Raw genomic sequence first — 22,774 nt, 5'->3', positions numbered from 1 at the left:
TGGCTCTAGCCGGCAGGGGAGGGACTGTGATTCAGAGGTTTATGCGAAGCTGTTTTCATTGTGGAAGATCACCAACAGCACTTTTAACTTACAATGTCAGTTGCATCTCTTTTCTCCTTTTATACAAATCTTTTTTTTAATGTTTTTTTATTTTTATTTGTATGTATAGAGTATATCTCAAACACGATGCAGTATTTTTTCTTAAGTTTAGGAACATTTGTAACTAGTATAATTCTAAAAGCACTTTAAATAAATATTAATACTTTTTTTTTATAAAATATCTATTAATTTGTATTTACAGAAAATAGGTAAATAGTTTTTTCAAAGAAAGTGTAAAGCATTTAAAAGTGCACATTGATTGTTTTTAATGTTTTATATTAAATAATGAATTCGATTTATTGATTTAAAATGTTTAAATTGATTTTAACCCTCATGCTAAATATACGGTAAAAGTGTAATTTTATAAATGAGACTAAAATATAATTTAAAAAAACATTTGAAATGTTTAATAAAAGATACAATTTGTTAATCATTTATTTGTACATTATTTTACTTATTTAAATATTAAAATTGTGTAACACATTTTTATTTAACCATTTTAACAGATTTTTTCTGTAAATTTTTTTTGTTAAATTTAACAGATTTTTTTTGTTAACAGATATTTTTGTTAAATGTTTATTAGTATTTTTTTATTGGTTTGTTGTATGCATATGTATCCGAAAATGTTTCAACTGACCCTCTTGTAATCTCCTCTAGATCCTAGACCACAAATGCCTGATGTAGATCATGGTGTTTCAGCCAGTCTCATGCGAAAACAACTACTTTAGTGTCAAGGTTCATATGATGTGAGTCTTGTGAAACAAGAATGTGGGCCAATTATTAAACCTTTAGGTTGGTTGGTTTGGCTTATTAAGCACCATTAAAAAATAATATATAATGCAGCATGACAAGTTTATTTTTTATTGACAAATATGGCACAACTTCTAATGATAATTTATTAACAGAAATGTCAACACACAACATAAATAATAGTTTTTTAAAATATTACAGCACAGAAGAGAAAACAACAACAAAAACTAAAATAACATCAATGACCTTAAATAGGAAAAATAAAGTAACCTACAAAACATAACCAAGCTAAAAAGTACAAAAGCAGTTAGATTTAAATGAATAAACTCTTATATTATTAAATCTTTAATATAAGACAATCAAAAATGTTCCAAATTTACAGTGGTGGATGGTCCTCTCTAATTAGCGGTGTGTTGATTCTTGGATATGTGACAATTTCTGACATGGTTGGATTGCTCATGATCAGCTTTCTGGACGTTGTCCTGGTTTCAGGTTGGGTTGTCACGACTGTGGAGGTTTTTGAGGAATAGAACTTGTTGCCAAAGGAGTCGGTCCTCTCATAGTTCTCTTTGATGGTTTTTGTCCCGATAACTCTCTCTCCTTCAGGCATTGTTTTCACTTCCAGCACACTGACCTGCCGTTGTGGATTTGCAGGGTTGGTAGATGGACTCTTTGTAACAGAACATTGCCTGCGGTCTGAAGGAACACTACAGCAACACTGAGGTGTAGGCCTTTCTTTGGGGTCTTCTTTTAAAGGCGATGGCAGCTCTGAAGGTTTCCTTGCTGCAGACTGAATAGAAATAAACGAAGGAGACCCTGGTGAAGCTGATCTTGGTTTGGTTGTAGGAATAATAAGCTCTGGCTTTTTCTGCACTATTGACTGTTGACTTCTTCCAATCTGTTTCAATGCTTTTGGAGATTTGCTTGAGCCAATGCTGATTTTTCTGATATTTCCTGATGGAGGTGAACCTTGTACGGCCACCATGGACTCCCTGAAAAGACCAGAAAGCCCTACAATGTCTGAATCAGATTTCAGGGTTGATACAGAGTAAAGAGCCTTTTTTATAGCCTCCTCTATATCCATGAGTCTTTCGAGAGTCTGGTCTTTTAAACGAATGATATCTGCACCAGCTTTCTCTAGATCTCCAAAAGCCACCTCCATTGAAGTCATTGTCTCTGGTTCACTTAGTGATTCTAAGTCTTCTGGTATGGTAATTTTTGGCTGTTCTTGAGGAACTACCCAATCTGGTACATTCTCGAAAATGTTTCTGAGTGAGCTCACATCTACTTTGTGAGTGTCCTCCTCAATTTCCTCCACTTTCGAGAGTATGCTTTTCAATTCTTCTTGCTGCTTCAGCTTATCAAAGATCTCCATGACAGCTGGTACATTTCCTTTCATGATTTCATCCATGTGCACAGAGAGTCTCTGCCTTCGCTCATCCTCAGTCTCTCCTCTCATCTTCTTTTCCCTTCTGACCACTTTATCAACTTGTTGATCATCACTTATTTCTTCATGTTTGCTGCTGTCTATTTTAGAAGTCTCACCATTGTCTTGAGAAGAAGGGATTCCTTGTGCCGTTTCAGTTTCCAAAGCTGTGGAGTTTACTGCAATGTTCATTGCATTTTCCTTTGCCATTTTGATTCGTTTAGGTTTCACTGGAGGCACTGAACCACTTGGCTTCACCCTGAAGTTTTGAAGAGTAGCATGAAATCCTGTGGAAGATTCACTGGCAGTGCATTCCGGGGAACTCTTTGGAGTTTCTTGCAGAGTTTTTTCTTCAGGACTTTCAGTATTACTTACTGAGGTATCACCAGGTTCGTGATTATTGGAATCAGTATTCTGTACACTTTGGAAGTTTACATCTTTATGAGATGTTGAGTCTGGGTTTGGCTTGGGAGATGAAGGTTCTTTAATCTGCTCAGTTGGTGGCTTTGAGGGACTTGTTTGCCGGGCGTTTGCTGGTTGTTTGTGATGGTCTAGGTCAGATTGAGTACCAGGAGAGTTTGGCTTTATTTTTAAATGATCTGGTTTAGGTGGAAGAGCTGGCTTGGGTCCTCGAGGGGTTTTAGGATTTTTAGGAGCTGTATCTATAGAGACTTGTAAGGGAGAACATGTCATAGGTTTGTTTTCACAAGGGGTTGTGACATGTCCTTCACCAGGTGACTGCTCCTGTTCAATTGGCGGAACAGGAGGTGATGTTAATGAGATATTGTCCTTTGTCTTGTTACTTGAGAGTTCTACATCTATCTTTTTGTGTCCTGCATATCCTTTACCAGAGTTCCTATAAATCATTGCTGCTCTGAAATCACCCTTAGTGACATTAAAGTTAGATTTTCCCAAGGAATCAAGAGCTGCCTGTATGCTACCTCTCATGACCTCCTCTTTATCGGATTCTTCCTCTTCGTTTTTGGAAATCTGTGAGAGCTCTCCATTCTCATTTGTTTTAGTATATTGTGTAAACTCCTGGTTCTCTGAACCAGGATCACAGATTTGTTGGTTTTGCTTTGTTTGAGAAGCCTGTTTTGCTTGTACACTCTGCTGAAGAGCTTTTGCTTCCATTGTGGCCTGATGAAGATTCTTAATGGCTGTTTGTAGATTCACCAACTCATCATCTTCCACAACATCAACCAATTCTGCCTGAAGAACAGCTCCATCTTCATAGATACCCTGATCTTGGAGAATACCTTCATTTTTAAGATTGTTAAATTGGTTCATTTCTTCTGTATTTGTTTTATTATCCAACAACATTTCAGCTGGTGCTACTTTTGACTTATTTTCATCTTGATCTGTACTGGTACTTAAAAGGGATTTGATATTGTTAACATTGCATGGTCCTGTTTTCTCTGATTGCCCAGTAGACTCACTTATTTCTGTTTCCTGGTGATTAAGCTCTTCTTTCTTAACGGAACCCTGGAATAGTTGCACATTACTGGTTTTGCCTGTTTCTACTACTAAAGCACTTTCAGATGAATTAACATCTTGTTTGAGGTTAATCTTTTCAGATGCTGGACCGTTACTTAGACTTGAGGAAATGGATCTACCCTCAATTTTACCAAACCCCATAAGCCCTGTACTACCTTTACTATGGATGAAAAGAGCATAAACTAAAATTCCTGTGGCACCGTCTTGTATTAAGACTCCTTTCCTGAGGGATTCCTCTTGACCAAGTAGATCTTCAGTAATCTGAACCACATTTGCAGTTCTGCACTCCTTATCTTGAGTGAACGGAAGTTGGTGAATGGGAACGTCTACTTTCAGAATCTCCACATTGCCTTGGCTGTCTTCTTTTAAGAAGGTCACCGTTGGGTTAAAGTTAGTTCCTGGTAGCATCTGAAGCATAATGCTCTTTATGCTTCCAGTTACTATTTCTTCTTCATTAATCACTGCTCTCGTGTCTTCTATGAAGTGATATCTTGCTTTTTTTACGTGGCCAGATTCGTTAGCTTCAAGGATAGATCCATCTGAATGAATAATACTGAAGTTGCATAAAGAAAGCAGAGTTTCTTGCATATCCTCCAGAATGGTTTCTGATTCTTCTTTGGTTTGGAGATTGATCTTATCAAGAGGAGTTGATTCAAACATCTGAGCTCTGTTTCGCACGTTTGCCTTCAACATTTCTTCCTCTTGGGTAATGCTGTTGTTTGTTGGTGGAATGTTCTCCTTGTCATGTGATATATTTTCAAAAACTTGTTTGGCTCTCGATATACCTGCAAATACCTCATTTGCATCTATGATATCAGGTTTGTGGTGAATGCCTGGTGTTTCTTTTCCATTAGTCTCAGAAACGTGTTTTGGTTTCTGATCCAATCCACATTTGTCTTCATTTTTCCTTGGACAGGGGCTTTGAACGTCCCTCAGAATATCAATTGATTGAGTTTCAAACATCCTACGTGTGGCTTTCACATCCACCCTTATGCTTTGCTCTGGTGTCACCTCCTCTGATTCATCGAGTTGAGGCTTGTTTTCTTCATTGAGGGAGTTAGACGTCGGCTGTTCAAACATGCAAACAGTTCTCTTAAAGTCACCCTCTTGAAAATCTTTATTCACATGTAGATTTTGATCAAGCAAATCCTCTGAACTGTTTTCATGCTTCTCAAACATCCAGCACCTGGACTGGACGTCACTCTGGAATCCACTGTCTGTGGCTGGGTTGATGTTGAGAATATCAGCCAACTCTTCTTCTACCAAGCTGTCTACATTTTTTAACTCTGGACAGGTGTGTTTTAGCAGTCGTTTGAGCTCACATTTCTGTCTACGCTGATTCAGAATTTCTTCTCTTGTAGGTTGTGGTGAAGTAAAGGGTCGCTCATGTTCTTCAGTTCTGTTTTCCAGGTGAGGCGTTGGGGGATTTGATTCAGGTGAACATTCAGTGATGTTTTTTGCACCTTCAGCCATCTTGAAATAAAAAATGAAGAACAAGTACATTAGATTATTTTAATTGGTATGTTAGCCAATTGTGTCAAAAGGTTAATTACAAGCTAAGAAGTTAAACATACCTGTTGAACTGCAAGGAAGCCAAACCGCATGCCAACAGAAAACAAGTGTTTTGTTTCAAAAGTTTCTAGTGGTTATTAATTTCAGCAGTCAGAAAACAGGCAGATGAGAAAGTTATAATTCATGTTAGTCGTGTGATTATAAAAACAATAAACACCAGTGAAGGCAAACAGATTAATAATTTGTTTTTCCTCAAATTAATTAAGCAAATATTTTGATGCTAAATTTGGTTAAACCTGAGATCTAAAGGTACATTCAAACCAAAATGAAAACCATACCGAGCTCCTTTTTTCTTGTCAACAAAAAAGGCAGTGTGGTGCGCCTAGCGTTTTTGGAAAATAAATCCGCCTTTGATTCGATTTTTTATTCTAAAGACACATTTGACCGTACAGAGTCGTTTTAACACGACAGCATGGAAATCTTTATTCATCCTATCCCTGAAATTATCAAGTTGTGTGGAAGTGGCCAAATCTACTACTTTTTGGATGAGTAAACAGTTGGCAACCAGACTATTTAAGTATTAGCTAACCCTTCATCCTCTGACTAACTTTAGAGTGTCGACATACTGTCAGTGAGAAGACACGCAAACCCGGTATGTGAAGCTCTGCGTTGCGTTTGGCCCCTAGTAAACTTAAAACAGAAGAGTATTGGAACATATGTAGATCAAAACTCTAAATTAAGTCATAAATGATGAATGTGATCCATTCTTACAAATATAAATACTGTCTAAATTTGACAGTCACTTAAAATTGGAGTCAGATTAAATTCTGAGCTAAAAAAACAAATATAAATAAATTCTAATAAATAACACATTTTTTTAAGAAGCACTAGAAATGGCTCACATGCATTTAACCTTCAACCGTGCTGTTAGTTTCATCATTAGGCTGATAGATGGATTGGGCTACCTTTATGATTAGCATAGACTTTCGATTCTAAAGACATATTTGACTGTACAGAGTCGTTTTGACATGACAGCATGGAGATCTATAATTATCTAATCACTGAAATTAGCAAGTTGTATGGAGGTGGCTAAATCTACTACTTTTTAGGATGAGTAGGCAGTTGGCAACCAGACTATTTAAGTATTAGCTAACCCTACATCCTCTGACTAACTTTAGAGTGTCGACATACTGTCAGTGAGAAGACATGCAAACCAGGGGTGTAAAACTCTGAGTGGCGTTTGGTCTCTAATGAACACATAACTGAAAATTATAGAAACAGATATAGATAAAAACTCTAAATTGAGTCATAAATGATGAATGTGATCCATTCTTACAAGCAGAAATACAGTCTAAATTTGACGATCACTTAAAATTGGAGTCAGAATAAATTCTGAGCTAAAAAACAAATAGAGATAAATTCAAATAAAAAAACAGTTCTTTTCATAAGCAGTAGAAAAGGCTTACATGCATTTAACCTTCGACCATGCTTAGTTTCGTCATTGGGCTAATAGATGGACTTCTACAAAGATAACTATAACAATAACAATATTAGCTCTTTTTGTTTTTTGAAGTTCTGTTATAGACATGGATTCTGATTTTTGCTCTTAAGGTTTTGCAGTTAATATGCTAAAAAAAAAAAATCAATAGTTTAATCAATAAACTGATTTTAACAATATATTTTGATCCTTATAACTAAACTATCATCATCATCTTGGTAGGAAAGGGCCTTAAAGTGGTCCATTATGATTGTTTACAGTACGTAAAAAGTTATTTTCTTCTAAAAATCCCCGAAATACATTTCTCAGTAATTCCAGTGTGCTGAAGGTCTTCTTTGGCTGCCCAAAAAAAAAAAAAAAAATCTGTTTTTTACAACCCACAAACGCAGAAAAAGGCTTTTGTTGTCAAAGTCATGGGAGAATCATTTGAGTGCATCTTATGAACCTTCATAAAAAAAATAAAAAAAATTCTGTCATGATCATAAAACCTGCTAGAGACTCTGAGATATGAGGTGAACTGTAATATATATTAGGAAAAAATGAAAGTGTTTTTAACCTTTAATGGATACAAGTCTACTGTAGGAGACCTCTTAACAAGGATTAGCATAGAGTAATAGGGAAATTTTAAGGGTGGAATTTGGCATTTACTGAGTATACAATTACAGAATTTCACAAAGTGATAATGATTCAAAGGGTGGTTCAACATAAACTGAAAATTCTGTCATCATTTACTCACACGTCACTTGTCACAAACCTTTATAAATTTTTTTTTTTCTGTTGAACTCAAAAGAAGAAAAACAAAAAAAGTAACCGTTGACTTCCATAGTACTTGTTTGACACTATAGATGTCAACGGTTGCCAGTTTTCAAAATAAAATAAAACAAATATTTAATTTTATTTAAAATTATTTTGAAAAATCTTCTATTTGTGTTCAACAGAAAAAAAAAAACATAAATCTTTGAAAGCACTTGTGGGTGAGTGAATAGTGCATAAAAATGTTTCTAGGTCATCTGTCCCTTTTAGTAGACTAAACAAGCAAATAATACAAACAGCACACAGGTAGTTATATTCAAAAATAAAGTGTACAATATGATAAAACACTTTTTAGAATAACAAATTTAATATTTATACAATATACTGTAAACTATTCTAGAATTCAAGGGTGATGTTTGCTAGTGGTTAGTTTGAACTTTAAATCAAACGAAGACATAGTGAGTTTCATCACTGGGTTAATTAAAGCATATCTTGGAAACAAGTTTTCATACCTTGCTTGATGTTGGTCTTTTTCCAACTGGAGATGTGGGGTTCTGGTCCTGTAACAAACAAAGATCAAAATACACTGTAAAAAAAAAAATCTATTTATTAACAGATTCTCGTATTTTGTGATATGTTTTCGGTTTATTTACACTTATGAATTTCATTATGGGAGCTTTATCTCTTTGTCTGTTTTTGGTGATGAATATTTCTTATATATAAACTTTCTAAACAGTGATTTTTAAATTATTGATGTTAGTAGTTTGAAAAATATGTTGTGTAAGAAACAATATATATATATATATATATATATATATATATATATATATATATATATATATATATATATATATATATATATATATATATATAGCATTAAGGGCATGCAATAACAGAAAACATACTGGCACTTTATTATTAGTTCTCCTTTGGGAGGGGAACTTCAATGCTATGTGGAAACTTCTACTACGTGGATTTCATCAGAATCCAATCATCTTGTAAAAATGGGTTTTAACCACAGCGGTAGTAGTTTTGCTGAATGACTGAAAATGATCAGTATGATGGTAAAAAAAAACCTGATAAGTTCGAGTCAAACCATCTTCTGCAATTTTTTATTAAAAACGGAAATAAGGGCAGTATTAATAGCTAAAAATGTGGGAGAGCGTTAATATTACTGTATAAACTCTGTATAAACTGAACTACACTGTTTCAATTTACTATGATCTTTTATGTGAAGCTGCTTTGAAACAATCTACATTGTAAAAGTGCTTTACAAATAAAGATGAATTGAATTTAATTGAAATATGTGGTTGTGTTGTATTGCAATAAGGAGCAATTAAGTGTTGATGTAAAATCAAAAGTAATTAACAAATACTTAATGAAATTATTTAATGGCAATAACTTGCTATGCTTACGACCAAATTAGTTATAAAATAACTGTATAAAATGTAAAATATGATATATGTACCAAGCTTAAATGTAAAGATAAAGTTAGGCAGAAGGAGAGACAGGGGAGGGAGAGACAAAGAGAGTAAGTAGGCCTCAAAGAGGCAGAGAAGATAGACTCCAGATCAGAAGAGGAGCAAAGCAGGAAAGCACAGAGCAAAAAAGAACAGACCAGAAAAAGAGCCAGAGCAAAGTTTACCACCTATTTTGTATCTTTCTTGACCATGTGACCAAAGCCCAAATACTGAAACATTCAAACTGACCAATCAACATTTGATCACATTGTAAAACCCCCAAAGTCCACACACCAGTGCCTGATCTAATCAGTATACTATTGGAGTCAGTATGGACCTTCTTTAGTGAAAAATACATGTTTTTGCCATATAAACAAATGCATATGACAAATGTTGGCAGCGTCAGCATGCACAGCTGTCGCTACTTACAATCAGATTGGAATAAAAGTGCAGGGTGTGCCAAGCTGAGGCATCCTTTTAGCTTCAGATCATTTCACGATGTTTTTGAGAGAGTAGATGAGGGTTCCTTCAGATGTATCTACAGAGAGAGAACGAGAAAGTGGGCTGCTTCTCCCATCCAGAGTTTGTAATATGTGGCGGCAGATGATCAAGCTGGGCTTCTCCCTGGCTTGGCGTTCTTTGGGTTCGGACCCCAGAGAGGTTTCCGAGATCAGACGAGATCAGGCAAGCCAAGGGGATTTGTATTGTTGTGAATTTCCTAAAAGAGCAACATGGTCGTGCAGCATGTCTTTTTCATGACGCCGCTCCGACTGTGCGTTCCTGGATGTGGTGGTTTCCTGTCCCTGAATGATGGGACTGCGTTTCGTGTCTGGGGTTCCAGCATGTTGATGCGGTGCTCGCGTGCAGTGCATGCCTTTACTGCGGTGGCATGTCTGTTGTGCAGTTAAGATTGCGGCTCGCTCTTGCAAAAGAGCAACCCACCCTGGTTGTCCCCCGCTTCGTGGTGGGCACTTGGACAGATCTCAGGGTTACAGTGGAGTAAATCTACTGCTCTTGGGATTGCAGGCCCTTTCACTCCTCCACATGCTCCATCCAAGCTTTGAGTTAGAGAAGCGCTCCGTTCCAGGATGGTCACCCTCTCACTTGATGACACAGAGGCTTAGATGTCCATCGCTGCACCGGAGTACAGTACATTAGCCCCTTTCACAAAGTGAAACCGGAAACGACTTTACCGGTATATTCAAAAAAGCGCTGTTCACACAGGCGAGGACGTTACAGAATTTTTCCAGAAAAGACCATTCACACATCCATTCCAAAATACCGGTAAATTCTGACATCACTCACCACAAATGAGCCTTAAACGGCTGTGCTTGTATTAGTAAACATTTGACTACATTACAAACTCTGTGGATGATCAGTATTGTGAACAACTTCGATCAATACATATGGAGGATCACTTTCGCATGTTGAGATGTTCTTAATATGTGCGTGTGCTGGCGCTCACTGGCTGTTTCACAGGCACACGCAAAGCTTGAAGGTAAACAAACAGCGGCTTATTATAAGCATCTTATCGATGATTATTTACACAGTTGGCATTAAGAAGAACATATAAACGTTATCTGACTAACTTCTAGCAGCTAAATGCGTCTGGGAAAATATTCAAAGGCTTTTATTCTCATGAACCGTGCGGACGTAAACGCGTCTGACTGTTCTGATTGGCTAAAGCAGACGTCTTACGTCAGCACGTTCTAGACGTGCACACGCTTTTTCCGGCAATCTTCCTTCTGCTTTCACACATCACAGCATTCTGGCAAATTACTGTTAATGTTACAACTTCTCTTTCTGGAAAATAGCCAGAACGAATTTACCAGTATTTTCAAAAAGGACCTGTTCACACATACAACCTTTCCGGAAAATTGTCGGTAATTGTCCGGAAAGGTCTGTATGTGTGAAAAGGGCTATTGTCTGATGAGGATTTGAACCCGCTCCCTCCTTCCAGGGTAGCTCCTCTCTCATCGGTGTGTAGGTTATCTGCCTCCCTCGAAGCCAGAGTCCACACTGCCATGGGCCAGGCTGCTTCCGCCCTGCACGCAGGTGCTGGCCCAGCTGCACGATGGAGGTTCCAACCCAGGCTTGTTACACGAGCCCCGCACCACAACCAATTGCGCTCTACGCATCACAAGTCTGCTGCGTGTGCCCTGGGAAGGACGATGGCCACATTAGAGGTTTAGGAACGCCACTTCTGGCTAAACATGGAGAAAAGATATGCTCAAACTCGCATATCAGTCTGAACACTGCCTGTGTGGGATGCTATGCCTTTTAGCTCGCAGGATCAGTGCACTTTGCCAGTGGTTTGCGAGGTGTGGGAGAGTGTCTCCCTTCTCTCAGGGAGAGTGAGTCTCTTGCCTCCTGCTCTCTGCGGGACCCCAGCGCTCCTGCACTCCCATGCAGAGTATCCCTTTTCTTGGGTTGGAGCTGGACTCGATCACCATGATGGCCAGCTGAAGCTGACCTGTCTGAGAGAGTTCGACAGAGAAACTGTGAACTGGAGCAGCTTCTGGAGCATACGGCATCTGCAGCTGCTGTCTCACCGCTTGGGTGCTCCATATGAGACCACTTCAGCATTGGCTTCATGATCAGGTCCCAAGACGCGCATGGCACTCAGCCTCTGGACGAACCCTGCATTTCTACAGGAATGTGTGCCTCTAGAACACGTGTGCAAGCATGTCATTGTTTTGACGGATGCTTCCAGTTTTGCTGGGGGGCCGTGTGGTGCGGGCATGCACCTGGGGATCCGTGGTAGGAACCTGGTTGCATTGGCATTTTAATTGCCTGGAGCTGTTGCCTGCTCGCACAGATACTGTGTAAAGTCAGGGAGGATGAGGAATGGGTCTATTTATTGTGCCTCTATGGCTAAATTGGACCTGTATTTCTGCTCTCTTCTCGTGATTTCCCCTCCCTGGCACATCCCCTGGAAGCACCCTCTATGCGGCATGCCTATGCCCCGAAATGGAGTCTATTCGCTGTGTGGGGTTGGTGTTACGATCATCCCTGCTCTAAGGACATGGCGATGGCGGCGTACTGCGTAAGCATCACCTTATTATTCAGTTGCCAGAGGCGTGAGACATGGATATTAGTTCTATACTGTTCCCCTCTCATACCCATTTGGAGATCTCTCTTAGGAAAGATCTGCTCGATCACTCGACTCTTTAAGATTATCTTTAATATTTCTTTACAGGTAGACAGCTCTGCTGGTTGCGTTGGCATTGGTGAAATGGGTGGGTATCTGGAGGCATTTTTGTTTAGCGAAATGTGCCAGCGTTTTGGGCGGGCCCAATCCCACATCTTTCCTGAGACCCGGGCTACCTAGGTGCCCTAGGTTCCAACAGCATCCTTTTTAGACTACGTAGTGAACCTGCAAGGTAGACCCAGCCCCTTTATTGCTGTGTCCTGTTTACTCTTTGCATATTATACGAACCATACTCAGAGCTTATAGATCCTCTGAGCAGCTCTTTATCTGTTACAGTGATCGGAAGAAGGGAAGTGCCCTATCCAAACAAAGGTTGCAACATACCCACTGAACAGTGGATGCCATCTCCCTCGCTTATCTGAGTAACCCTGGCAAACCCTGCAGAGATTCCTCTGAGGCCCCCAACATCTGACTCAGTGGAGGAGTCAGGTGTTGGCCCATTACGTTGTTGGCATGCCTGCTGGTCAGTCCGCGTTCTGGGTAAAGGTGCCTGCTATGTGTGATCCCTGCTGGAGATCCCATATGCTTACTTAGACATGATGCAGTCCCCCCTCCCAGGTGGACCTGTTTCTTCCCTCCCCGCTAACCACCTCTTTTTATATGTGTACTCCCCCTTCTCAGGGCTAGTCCATATGTCTTCTTGCCACCAGGTCTCCCAACTTGGGCAGCAGGTGGCCTCCACAGTATCCTCCCTATTGGGACTGCGTGCTTTCCCAACGTATTGTCATATTAAATTTTTTATCCTGAAAATCCTGAAAAATACATTTAAATCAGTAAATCTTCTGTTGAAGTGTGAAAAGTAAGGGTCAGGGAACACGTTGAAAGACCACGCCTCTGGTGATGCAGGTGCGCTCATGCTCTTGGCTTGGTAAAACTTTTAATCAGGGGCAAGGTAAGGGTCAATCATTGTGGCGTTTTTCAGAAATTTCCCTATAGTGGAAGTTTCCACATAGCATTGAAGTTCCCCTCCGAAGTGGAACGCTTCAGTTACTTAAGTAACCCTCATTTACCGAGGGGAGGAACAGAAATGCTATGTTCATTTGCCACAATGATTGCCCCTGAGCTGTTGGGTGTGAAAGTCTCTTCAGCTAGAAAAGGATGACTCAGCTTGGCATGCGCTACGCATATATTCCAAATTGATTGTGAGTAGAGCACTAGTGCATGCTGACGCTGCCAACTCATTGGCATTTCATTGGCAGGTTTATATACTCTTTCAGGTGATTGGATTCTGACGAAATCCCCATAGTGGAAGTTTTCACATAGCATTTCCGTCACCCTTGGGGAACAAGGTTACTTTAGTAACCGGAGTGTTTTTCGTATTGTAATTTACAACACAAAGACTCTCAATATATCAGTTCATACTATTAAAATGGCAATCAAAGACACATTCTCAAACTCATCAACACCTAGGGCCCGATCATTCACCGAGTGCAATGCGGCGCAATTCACCAAAGTTTGATTTTGTAACTCTTCTGAAAGCATTGATACTGTGTATGGAGAAAACATGGCAACTTTTAGCTTTTTTAATGCAAAAAAGCTATAAATGACTACATTTATTTTAAATTTGGAAGAAATGCAAAGAAGTAAACCGTAAATCCAAATAAACTGAGAATTTTTTTAAGTGCTCGTTTAATTGGTGCTTAAATGTGCAGTCATAACACTGCTATTAACAGAAACTATTTAATTAGTTAGGCAGTTCATCTGCCTCATCCTCACAGGCCCTAAAGGTCAACACATGCATTATAAAGAATAAAAGTAGCTACAAGTACTAACTGCTTTCAGGAGGTTTCCTGCAGGTTCTGCAGCTGCCACTTTGGACAGATATAGTGCAGACAAAGCTTTGACAGAAATAGAGGGTTTCTCTGGTGCGTAGAGGGCCAAGTTGTCTCTGAAATCTGCAACTGACCTTCTCTTATCCTCTGTAACAAAGCAGAAAAATCACATTCACAATATGGTTAATGTGATTGTTGATTTCCTGAATGAAGGAGAGAAATCAAGTCAACATGTTTTTTTTTTTTTTCAACTGAGACCCCCAACCTCTCCTCTCGACATACACATGCATCAGGGGGCACCAAACAGATTCTTAATATGAGATATCAGTTTTATTTAAAGCAGAATATTGTCTTTCAATGATAGGTGAGTGCTTATGTGATTGGTCAGGCATTCTGTTTGTTAGTTTTGCCAGATATTTTTTGTGTGTGTGTGAGAGTTAAAAGTTTTAATCAATGTAATATGTCATTGCTGTATAAATCTGTATTTATGTCTTTAAAACCGTAACTTGCCCAAATGTTCAAATTCCAATAATAAATGTTTCGTGAGCAACAAATCAGATTATTAAAATGATCATGTGACACGGAAGATTGCAATAATCATCATTGATGTATCACATTTGGAACAATATAAATACATTTTTTTTTATAAGATAATATGTCCACTGAGTTGAAAAGATTTCTGTTGATGATTTTATTTTTGTTATAAGTAAGTGACTTTATGTAAAGGATTTTATGTCTTTTTAACCAGCTCATATGCCTTCAGGTCCATTATGACTTGGAAATTCTACATAACAATTTCTGAAAAACATGCTTTATAAACCTCAACATACACGTTTAAAAAAGGTGATTTAACAAAAAATGAAAAATAAACTAAAGTATATTCATGGAATTTTTAATGCTTTTATGTACAATGCGGATTACATTTAGGCATCACAAAGGCTTATATGAAGCTCTATTTGTTTCAAAACATTATATACCTAATAAACATTTTTGGTATTGAACATGTATCAACAAACTATTGCAAACCATTCATGAATGTGGACTGTATCTGAGCAGTCATGAATTATGAGGCTGAAAAAATGTCATTTAAGAATGTTAAATCATTTCAATGCATAACATTGTTAATTATGTTATATGTTTTTATAAATTTCATATAATAAATATATAAATGTATATACAGTTGAAGTCAGAATTATTAGCCCCCCTGAATTATTCGCCCCCAATTTTCCCCCAATTTATGTTTAACAGAGAAAATATTTTTCAACAAATTTCTAAACATAATAGTTTTAATAACTCATCTCAAATAACTGATTTATTTTATCTTTGCAATGATGACAGTAAATAATATTTTACTAGATACAGCTTAAAGTAATATTTATAGACTTAATTAGGTTAACTAGGCAGGTTAGGGTAATTAGGCAAGTTATTGTATAACGATGGTTTGTTCTGTAGACAACCGAAAAACAAATTTGCTTAAAGGGGCTAATAATTTTGTTCCTAAAATGTTTTTTTAAAAATTAAAAACTGCTTTTATTCTAGCCGAAATAAAACAAATAAGACTTTCTCCAGAAGAAAAAATGCTATCAGACATACTGTAAAAATTTCCTTCCTCATTTAAACATCATTTGGGGAATATTTAAAAAAATAATAATAATCAAAGAGGGGATAATAATTCTGACTTCAACTGTATATAAGAATTATAAAGTGTCAAGTCACTGACCAACTAGGTTTAGGTTACAATTAGGTTTTCTTTGAAAAATATTAATTAATCTTTTCAGCTTAGTCCCTATATTAATCAGGAATCCCCACAGTGGAATGAACCGCCAACTTATCCAGCATATGTTTTATGCAACCCATCACTGGGAACTACCCATAGACTCTCATTCACACTCATACACTATGGCCAATTCAGCCTGCCCAATTCACCTAGAGTGCATGTCTTTGGACTTGTGGGGGAAACCGGAGCACCCAGAGGATACCCACGCCAACACTAGAAACATGCAATCTTCACACAGAAATGCCAACTGACCCAGCTGAGGCTCGAATCAGCGACTTTCTTGCTGTGAGATGACAGCGCTACCCACTGCACCACTTTGAAACATATTAAGTTACATATTTTTACAGGCAGATTTAGAAAGCATTATCAGAGCTAATTTCGATTTCTGAAATGGTGATGGTTTTGATGGTTATTGCTCTATCAGCTCTCATATTAAAATAAACAGCTGCTACTAATACAAGTCATCAGCGAAATGCAAAGTGTGCTCAGAAATTTGGATGGAAAACATCCGTGACACAAATACCAAAGGGATTTCCAGGCAAGAAGCAAGAACCACACAACCCACAGTTAATCGTGAATTTCGAAAGGCAAAACTGTATTGTGAAATAAAATATGATCAACAATAGCAAGCCGGAAACAAATGTTAATACATGATAGACTAGAGTATGTATTTTTATTGTGGTAATCCATTTACCTGGGCAGTGAATTTAAACAAATACTGTACATTAAGTTGAACATTACAAAATTTAATTTGTTTAAATTCAGCCCATATAAATTGTTAGAAATAATTTAGCAAAAATTTTTAAAAATCAGTGTAACAGTAATTATGGAATTATTATTTCAGTACCATAATCATTGGTTTAATTACCATGTTTTGTCATCCAATTTAGTGTAAACACATTCTCCAATAGCTGTTCATTAACAAAACAAGACTTTAAAGAGTTCCTCTAAAACAGTTAAAAACGAGGACAGGTGACGTAAATCATCCTAAACATCCAACTAATTTTGGCATGTTAGTAAGTTGAAAATTAACATAGGATTATATATTTGTACACCAAAATGTTAAGGTTAAGCTTGTTTTCCAGCATGTGTTTTTAAAGCACAAATGAATAATGAAATTCTGGAAATCCTGTGTCCTTGTCACACAACAGTGCTCTTCTATTATAGACATATTATAGGAAACCCTATTTAGCACACTCACTATTTCATGCAATAAACATGAACTCACCATTCAGCGCTGTTTCTCTTTGCTCAGAAGCTTAACTCAAATCCCCCTGAATTATTTTATTACTTAGTTCAGTACTGATCCAGTGGCTGGTCTGTTGGCCATGTGTGTGTCCTCCTGCGAGTGTGTCAGCAAGCTTCTGTTCTGGTAACAGCTGACCCCGTCCGGTTCCCAGGCAAGGAGAAGTGCCAGCTTGCTATTTTTGGAGCTATTCTGCTATACTGTTACACCAGGCTGAGTCAATCACTTGTTGAGATACAGAGCTACTTTTCCAGTCGGCCTTAAACTGGCACTCAGAAAAGACTAAAATAAGCATGTTATTTTCATCACATGTCATTGTGAACAGTTGCTGCTCCTGCTGTGATGTCATCTGTCTTTCTGCAGTTTGCAGAACCCTCATATGTGGCAAAAGTTTTATCATTAGCAAAGAAAAGTCATACGTGCTCTTTTATGTGACTGAAATTGACAGTATTATATGCTTTGTGTCTAGCATGATTTTGTATTCAGCTACTGCGTTTTGCTCTTGACATTTAGGTTACATGAGACTCTGTCAACATTTGAAACTTAAACTTGAACTACAATCCTTATAAATGGTGTTAGCTGAGGTCAGCCCTGCTAATGCTATTGCTCATAGTTTGGAATAACTAAACCCCTTAACCTACTTAAATTGGACGCTTTACCATCTATCAAACCTTGCATCTAGTTTTTTTTTTTACATGATTAGCTTCTGATTTTTAATGATACTTATACATATTCATTTTTATTTGCTTGAGCTAGCAACACATTAAAGCATGCTAGTCATGTGAGAAAATAGGCAAGAACTATGCTAACTAGTATTTGGGCATAGATATATACACTAGATATCGCATGGGGACCCTGAGCATGCGTCAATAGCGCCGCCACATTGTTACAGTGCTCCCAGGACAAATGTCATTCAACCGCACTAGTCAAGACAGTGTTATTATGTGAAGATGCGGGACTTTAGCGCTGTCTACGGTTGTAGTAACGAGCAAACAAAGAAAACAAAGCACAAAGGCAGAACATTTAATAGGTAATATTAAGTTTTTTCTGTTTTTGTATGTTCTGAACTTTTGTGCTAATGAGGTAACGTTATTGATGATAACAGTCACTTACTGCATTCACCATACGGCAAAGCAGCTTCAACTCGCACTAAACACTCGGCTTATACTAGTTTTGTTGAATAAAATCACAAACAATGCAAAAGAAATATGACTCAACGTGATGCTGCGCTGCCAGAAACCTGTAGTATTGTCGGCTAACGTTAGTGAAAGAGTCGTTCTGGGGATTCATTCACAAACGAATCGCTCCCTCCGTTAGTATGAGAAGTGAAAGCAAGAAGGGAGGTGTGTTTCAGGACACGGGTTAGATTAAATTTAACAGGGAGGGTGAATAGTACATTTCTGTACACACAAACACAAGCTTTTTGTCAGGAATGCCCGTGCGGTCACTGATCCATCAATGTAGAAAAGTGATGTAAAATTATAATTTTCGTAATTAGAAAAAAAAAAATTACATCCTAACATCCAGGAAAACTCCCGATCATAGATATATGTGTATATCTCTGGCTTTGTGTATATTTCTGGCCATAGTCCTCCACTGTACCTTGGTCCCGCATTCATTTCAAAGGAGCACTACCCTGTAGCAAGATGGCGGCGCTATTGACGCATTCCGTCCAATAGACAACAATAGGCCAGGCGACATCTAGTGTATATATCTATGGTATTTAGGCACATCATTAAACATGCCACAAATATGCTAATTCATGCTAGCACTATTAGATTATTATTATGATTATTAAATCATTAAAACAAGATTATCATGGTAGCAATACTGTCTGTTAAAACGAAATATGATAGCAACATGCTCCATGCAAAAATGCTGTTACCAACATATCAGCAACATGTTAAAACATGACAGAAGATGTTAATTCATCTAAGCCAGCAGGCACAGGATGTCAACATGATGTCAGATTGACATTTCACACCAATGCATTTTGCATTTTGTTTGAGTATGAAAAACGGCGTCAGAACCCAGCGTCAAGCTGAATGTCCAACATCGGACAGACATTGCATGTTGGCCACTTTATAATGCAAAAACAACAAAATATCAACGTCTACAGATGTTACAGCTTGACGTTGTGCGGACATACCAATATGACGTCTATCAGACGTTGGATTTTGGTCGTCATACCTGACAAATAAATGTATTTGACATTAATATGATGGTTTAGGATATTGGGTTGACATTGCATTTTGGTCACTTTCTAACAAGCTAAAATCAACAAAATATCAACGTCATTTCACATTGTTATTGGACGTCAAATTACAATTTCCTTAGACACTGGTGACCTAAATCTAACCTAATCTTAATGTCTTATGACATTGTGTGTCTGCTGGGAAGTAACCATAAATATTAAATGTTCTATGAACATGCTTTGAAACATGTTTATTTCCACTTCTCCCTAAGGCCTTCTCACAGCAGTATCCCCCCATTACTGTCTATTTTTTGCAATTTAAAATTGTTAATGAGTTCAGCAAAATTCTTTTCCATGCTAACAGGGACTCCATATAAAACAATTAATCCATTAATCCATTACTTCAATGTGCTAAAACATGTTAGCCATGTGTTAAAATGATAGAATCGTGCTAGCAACATGCTTATTTAGTTTAGCAATAATAAAACATCCACCCAAATAATAAAACACTAATTAAAACACCCAAATGACAGTAAAAACATTTCTTAAAGAAAAAACCTTCCTGACAACGGGCACATCAGGTACTTGCAAGGTAAACATGGGATGCTCAGAAAGGGATCTAATTTTCCAAAGTGGATCCAGTTGAAAAAAAAAAAATAATAAAATGATAAAAAAGCACATTCAGGAAAAATCAAATTATGTACTGTACTTACCCTCCGGAAATGATCTTTTTTCACTGTAAATGCCAGAAATGGTCTTTCTTCTATCCGATTGGGTTATCTCCTTACTTCTTCCACTCTAAACAAGTAATTATTTCATCAGTAAATACAAGTGACTCATTCACATCTCTGTAAGGTCAAAATTGTTTACCTTCATAATTACTTGAAACTCTTCAGTCTCTTGTTCATCATGATTGTTATAAACCTCTCTCTCTTTTTGGGTTTTTGTGTCCTCAGCATCTTTGTCAACAGAACAAGTACTGGTAAGAGTGGTGTTTTTGGCTCTCTTGTTGCCCACCACTGACTCTAGTATAGTCTTGCTGCTCTTGGATTCAGGCTGGTTGATGACTTTTGACTCAAACAGGGCTCTGAGAGCTGTGGTACCTGTAGGTCTGTGCCGAGGGAGGCTCTCCATAGACTTACTGCGGGACAGAGGAGAAATTTTGGGCCATTCTTTGACATCGGTTTTCTTTTCTAGGGTCTCAGTTATGCTTGCATTCTCTGTGACAGGGATTGATGTGATCTGCAAGCTTAACTGGTGGAGAGAAACCCAAAAATAAACTCACAGGTTTTACACAGGTAAAAGTGGATGCTTTCTTCAGGTAGACAATGACATCAAATATTTAATACTTAATAATCTACAGTATTTGTATCTAGGAGTTTCTCAGTGGTTAGCACTGCCACCTCACAGCAAAAATTATGCTGATTCGAGTCCCTGCTGGCCTGCAGCATTTCTGTGTGGAGTTTGCATTTTCATCCTGTTTTTGTGTGGGTTTCCTCCGAATGCTCAGGTTTCCCCCACAGTTTAAAGACATGCACTATAAGTGAATTGAACAAACTAAATTGGCTGTATAGTGTATATACATTCGTGTGTGAATGCGAGATTGTATGAGTGTGTCCCAGTACTGTGTTGTGGCTGGAAGGGCATCCGCTACATAAAACATATGCCAAAATAGTTGATAGTTCATTCTGCTGTGGCAACTCCTGATAAATAAGGGACCAATGCAAAGGAAAATAATGAATAAATGATTTGTTTTTGTTGTTTACCTCATGCTTGATTTCCCTAGAAACAACTTCTTCAGTTTTTCTTTCAGGAGAGTTTTGATACCTGGTGAAGACATTATTTCATTGTAAAAAGTGATTAGTTGACTTTACTTTAAAGAGTAAACATGTTACTTTTAAAGCAATAAGTTGACTTTACTTAAAAATGAGTAAATCCATTGCCATATTTATGTAAATGAAGTATATGCATGATCATAAAGATTATGTCTTGTAAAATTTATAGATCGACCAAAATTAAAAATGTGCTATTTTCTATGCTGATATGGTTGGGAACTGTACTCTTATTCCAGTGTAATAATCAACTTTGCTGGTGTACTATGGCTGCAATGAAGGTGCAATGATATTACGTAGCACTGTTACCTAGTTGGCTACTATTTTCAGGTGCTACATAATATCATTGCACCTGCAGAAGCCATGGCAGCAAAATTGTTAGTTCACGATGTAATTACAGAATCTTTTTTGAAATTTTTGCTCAAAATGCTAATGGTCTAATCTGATTCAATTATTTATGCTAAGCTAATCTAAAAGTGTTCCTGCCAGACAGGGAGATTGGCTGAATGGATTACAAAATGTTTAAATTAATATAATAAAGTCTCTAGGGAGATGTAAAATTAGCCTGTTTTTATTTTTAATGCAGTGTACCTTTAATATCAGGTAACTGCGTTGAAGTAGTCTAAAGTGAATAAGCCTGAAACATTTCACACTCTGTTTACACCTACATTTATGATTGAATAGACCAATGCCCATATTATTACCAGACATAAATGACGATAAAGAAGAATAAGTGATGCAAAATATTATGTGTGTTGGTGAACTATGCAGAGCTTTTTTTCTCACTGTGCCACAAGCTGAGAGACAGATTTCCTCTTGTCTCTGAGTCCAGCTTCAGTCCAGGTCAGGACATGATCAGAAGAAACACTTCTGAGAGACTGGGCTCTTCGCAAGCTGCCCTTCCCCTCCATTTCGTCTTCCTCGCGTAAAAATCTGTCTTTCATCACAGCACAACCTGCAAATGCTGAACACATGGAGCAACATTTGTGCTCATTCAGGTCACAAAGTGTGGTCTTGCTGTTTTAAACAGCAACAAAAAAGGTATTTAAAATCTATCTTTAAAATATGGATTTATAATAAAATAAAAAAGGAACATGCAGCATAAATAGAAATGCCCTTTGGTTTCACTTTAGACATTTTATGCATTGGCTAAAAGTAACTTTGCAAAATGTTATTGGAACATTAGTTTGTACGCTCTTGAGTTATGGGACCTTCAATGGAAAGCTTTAACAGATATGCTATTTTATATATTGTTATGCTGCAATATTATCTTTATAATCAATAAGTGTCAAAATGGACCATCAATAATATGTGTTAAAGACCTTTTTCTTATACAAGAAAATAACATCTTTGATTAATACTCCCATGCCACAATATTCATATTAATCATTACCAGTTTTGATAATATGTCAGTTATCATTTGTTAACTGATAATTAACCATCTCTCATTTACATAACACTACTAAATCCACTGTGCTTAAAAAAACAAAATATTGTTTAACACGGTTATGAAGGCCATTTCTTTTATTTAGCAAACGTACGTTTTTGCAATGTAGATGTGAAACAGTTAAAATAAGTGAAATGTTTTACCTCTGAAAAGTGTGTGGATCACTCCATTGACGGATGACTAGAGAAAGTTCTCTGTGCATCACGCGCAAAGCTCGCTGGGCAGAATCTGGGGCCAAAGTCCAGCTGATTTATTACACCTGACTCTGGGAAAACTCAGTCCTGTAAAGGTTCGTACCCT

At 37.5% G+C, this 22,774-nt stretch overlaps 1 protein-coding gene and 1 long non-coding RNA gene across 6 annotated transcripts in view; one reads left to right on the top strand and one right to left on the bottom strand.

The window, feature by feature from the left end:
• The window catches only part of LOC556668 (LIM domain-containing protein), a 25,698-nt gene extending 2,924 nt beyond the window's left edge, over positions 1-22,774 (bottom strand). The window contains exons 1-9 of one of the 5 annotated variants that reach the window (XM_087308686.1): positions 22,618-22,672; positions 21,814-21,991; positions 20,962-21,022; positions 20,066-20,449; positions 19,909-19,993; positions 13,980-14,125; positions 8,048-8,095; positions 5,347-5,411; positions 947-5,245 (exon numbers count right to left, since the gene is read on the bottom strand). In XM_087308686.1, the coding sequence (XP_087164812.1) occupies positions 1,226-5,245; positions 5,347-5,376 (4,050 nt within the window). In that variant the 5' untranslated portion in view covers positions 5,377-5,411; positions 8,048-8,095; positions 13,980-14,125; ... (3 more) ...; positions 21,814-21,991; positions 22,618-22,672 and the 3' untranslated portion in view covers positions 947-1,225. 5 annotated transcript variants of the gene reach the window in all.
• LOC147838026 (uncharacterized) lies at positions 241-1,406 on the top strand. Its single transcript, XR_015524912.1, has 2 exons — positions 241-712; positions 764-1,406. It is a non-coding gene; the product is annotated as an uncharacterized LOC147838026 (long non-coding RNA).

Source organism: Danio rerio, chromosome 24 (genome assembly GCF_052040795.2).
Source record: "Danio rerio strain M-AB ecotype USA chromosome 24, GRCz13ab, whole genome shotgun sequence".
Lineage (NCBI taxonomy): Eukaryota > Metazoa > Chordata > Actinopteri > Cypriniformes > Danionidae > Danio > Danio rerio.
Note: the sequence above shows the minus strand (reverse complement) of the source record. Positions and strands in the feature narration are given on the sequence as shown.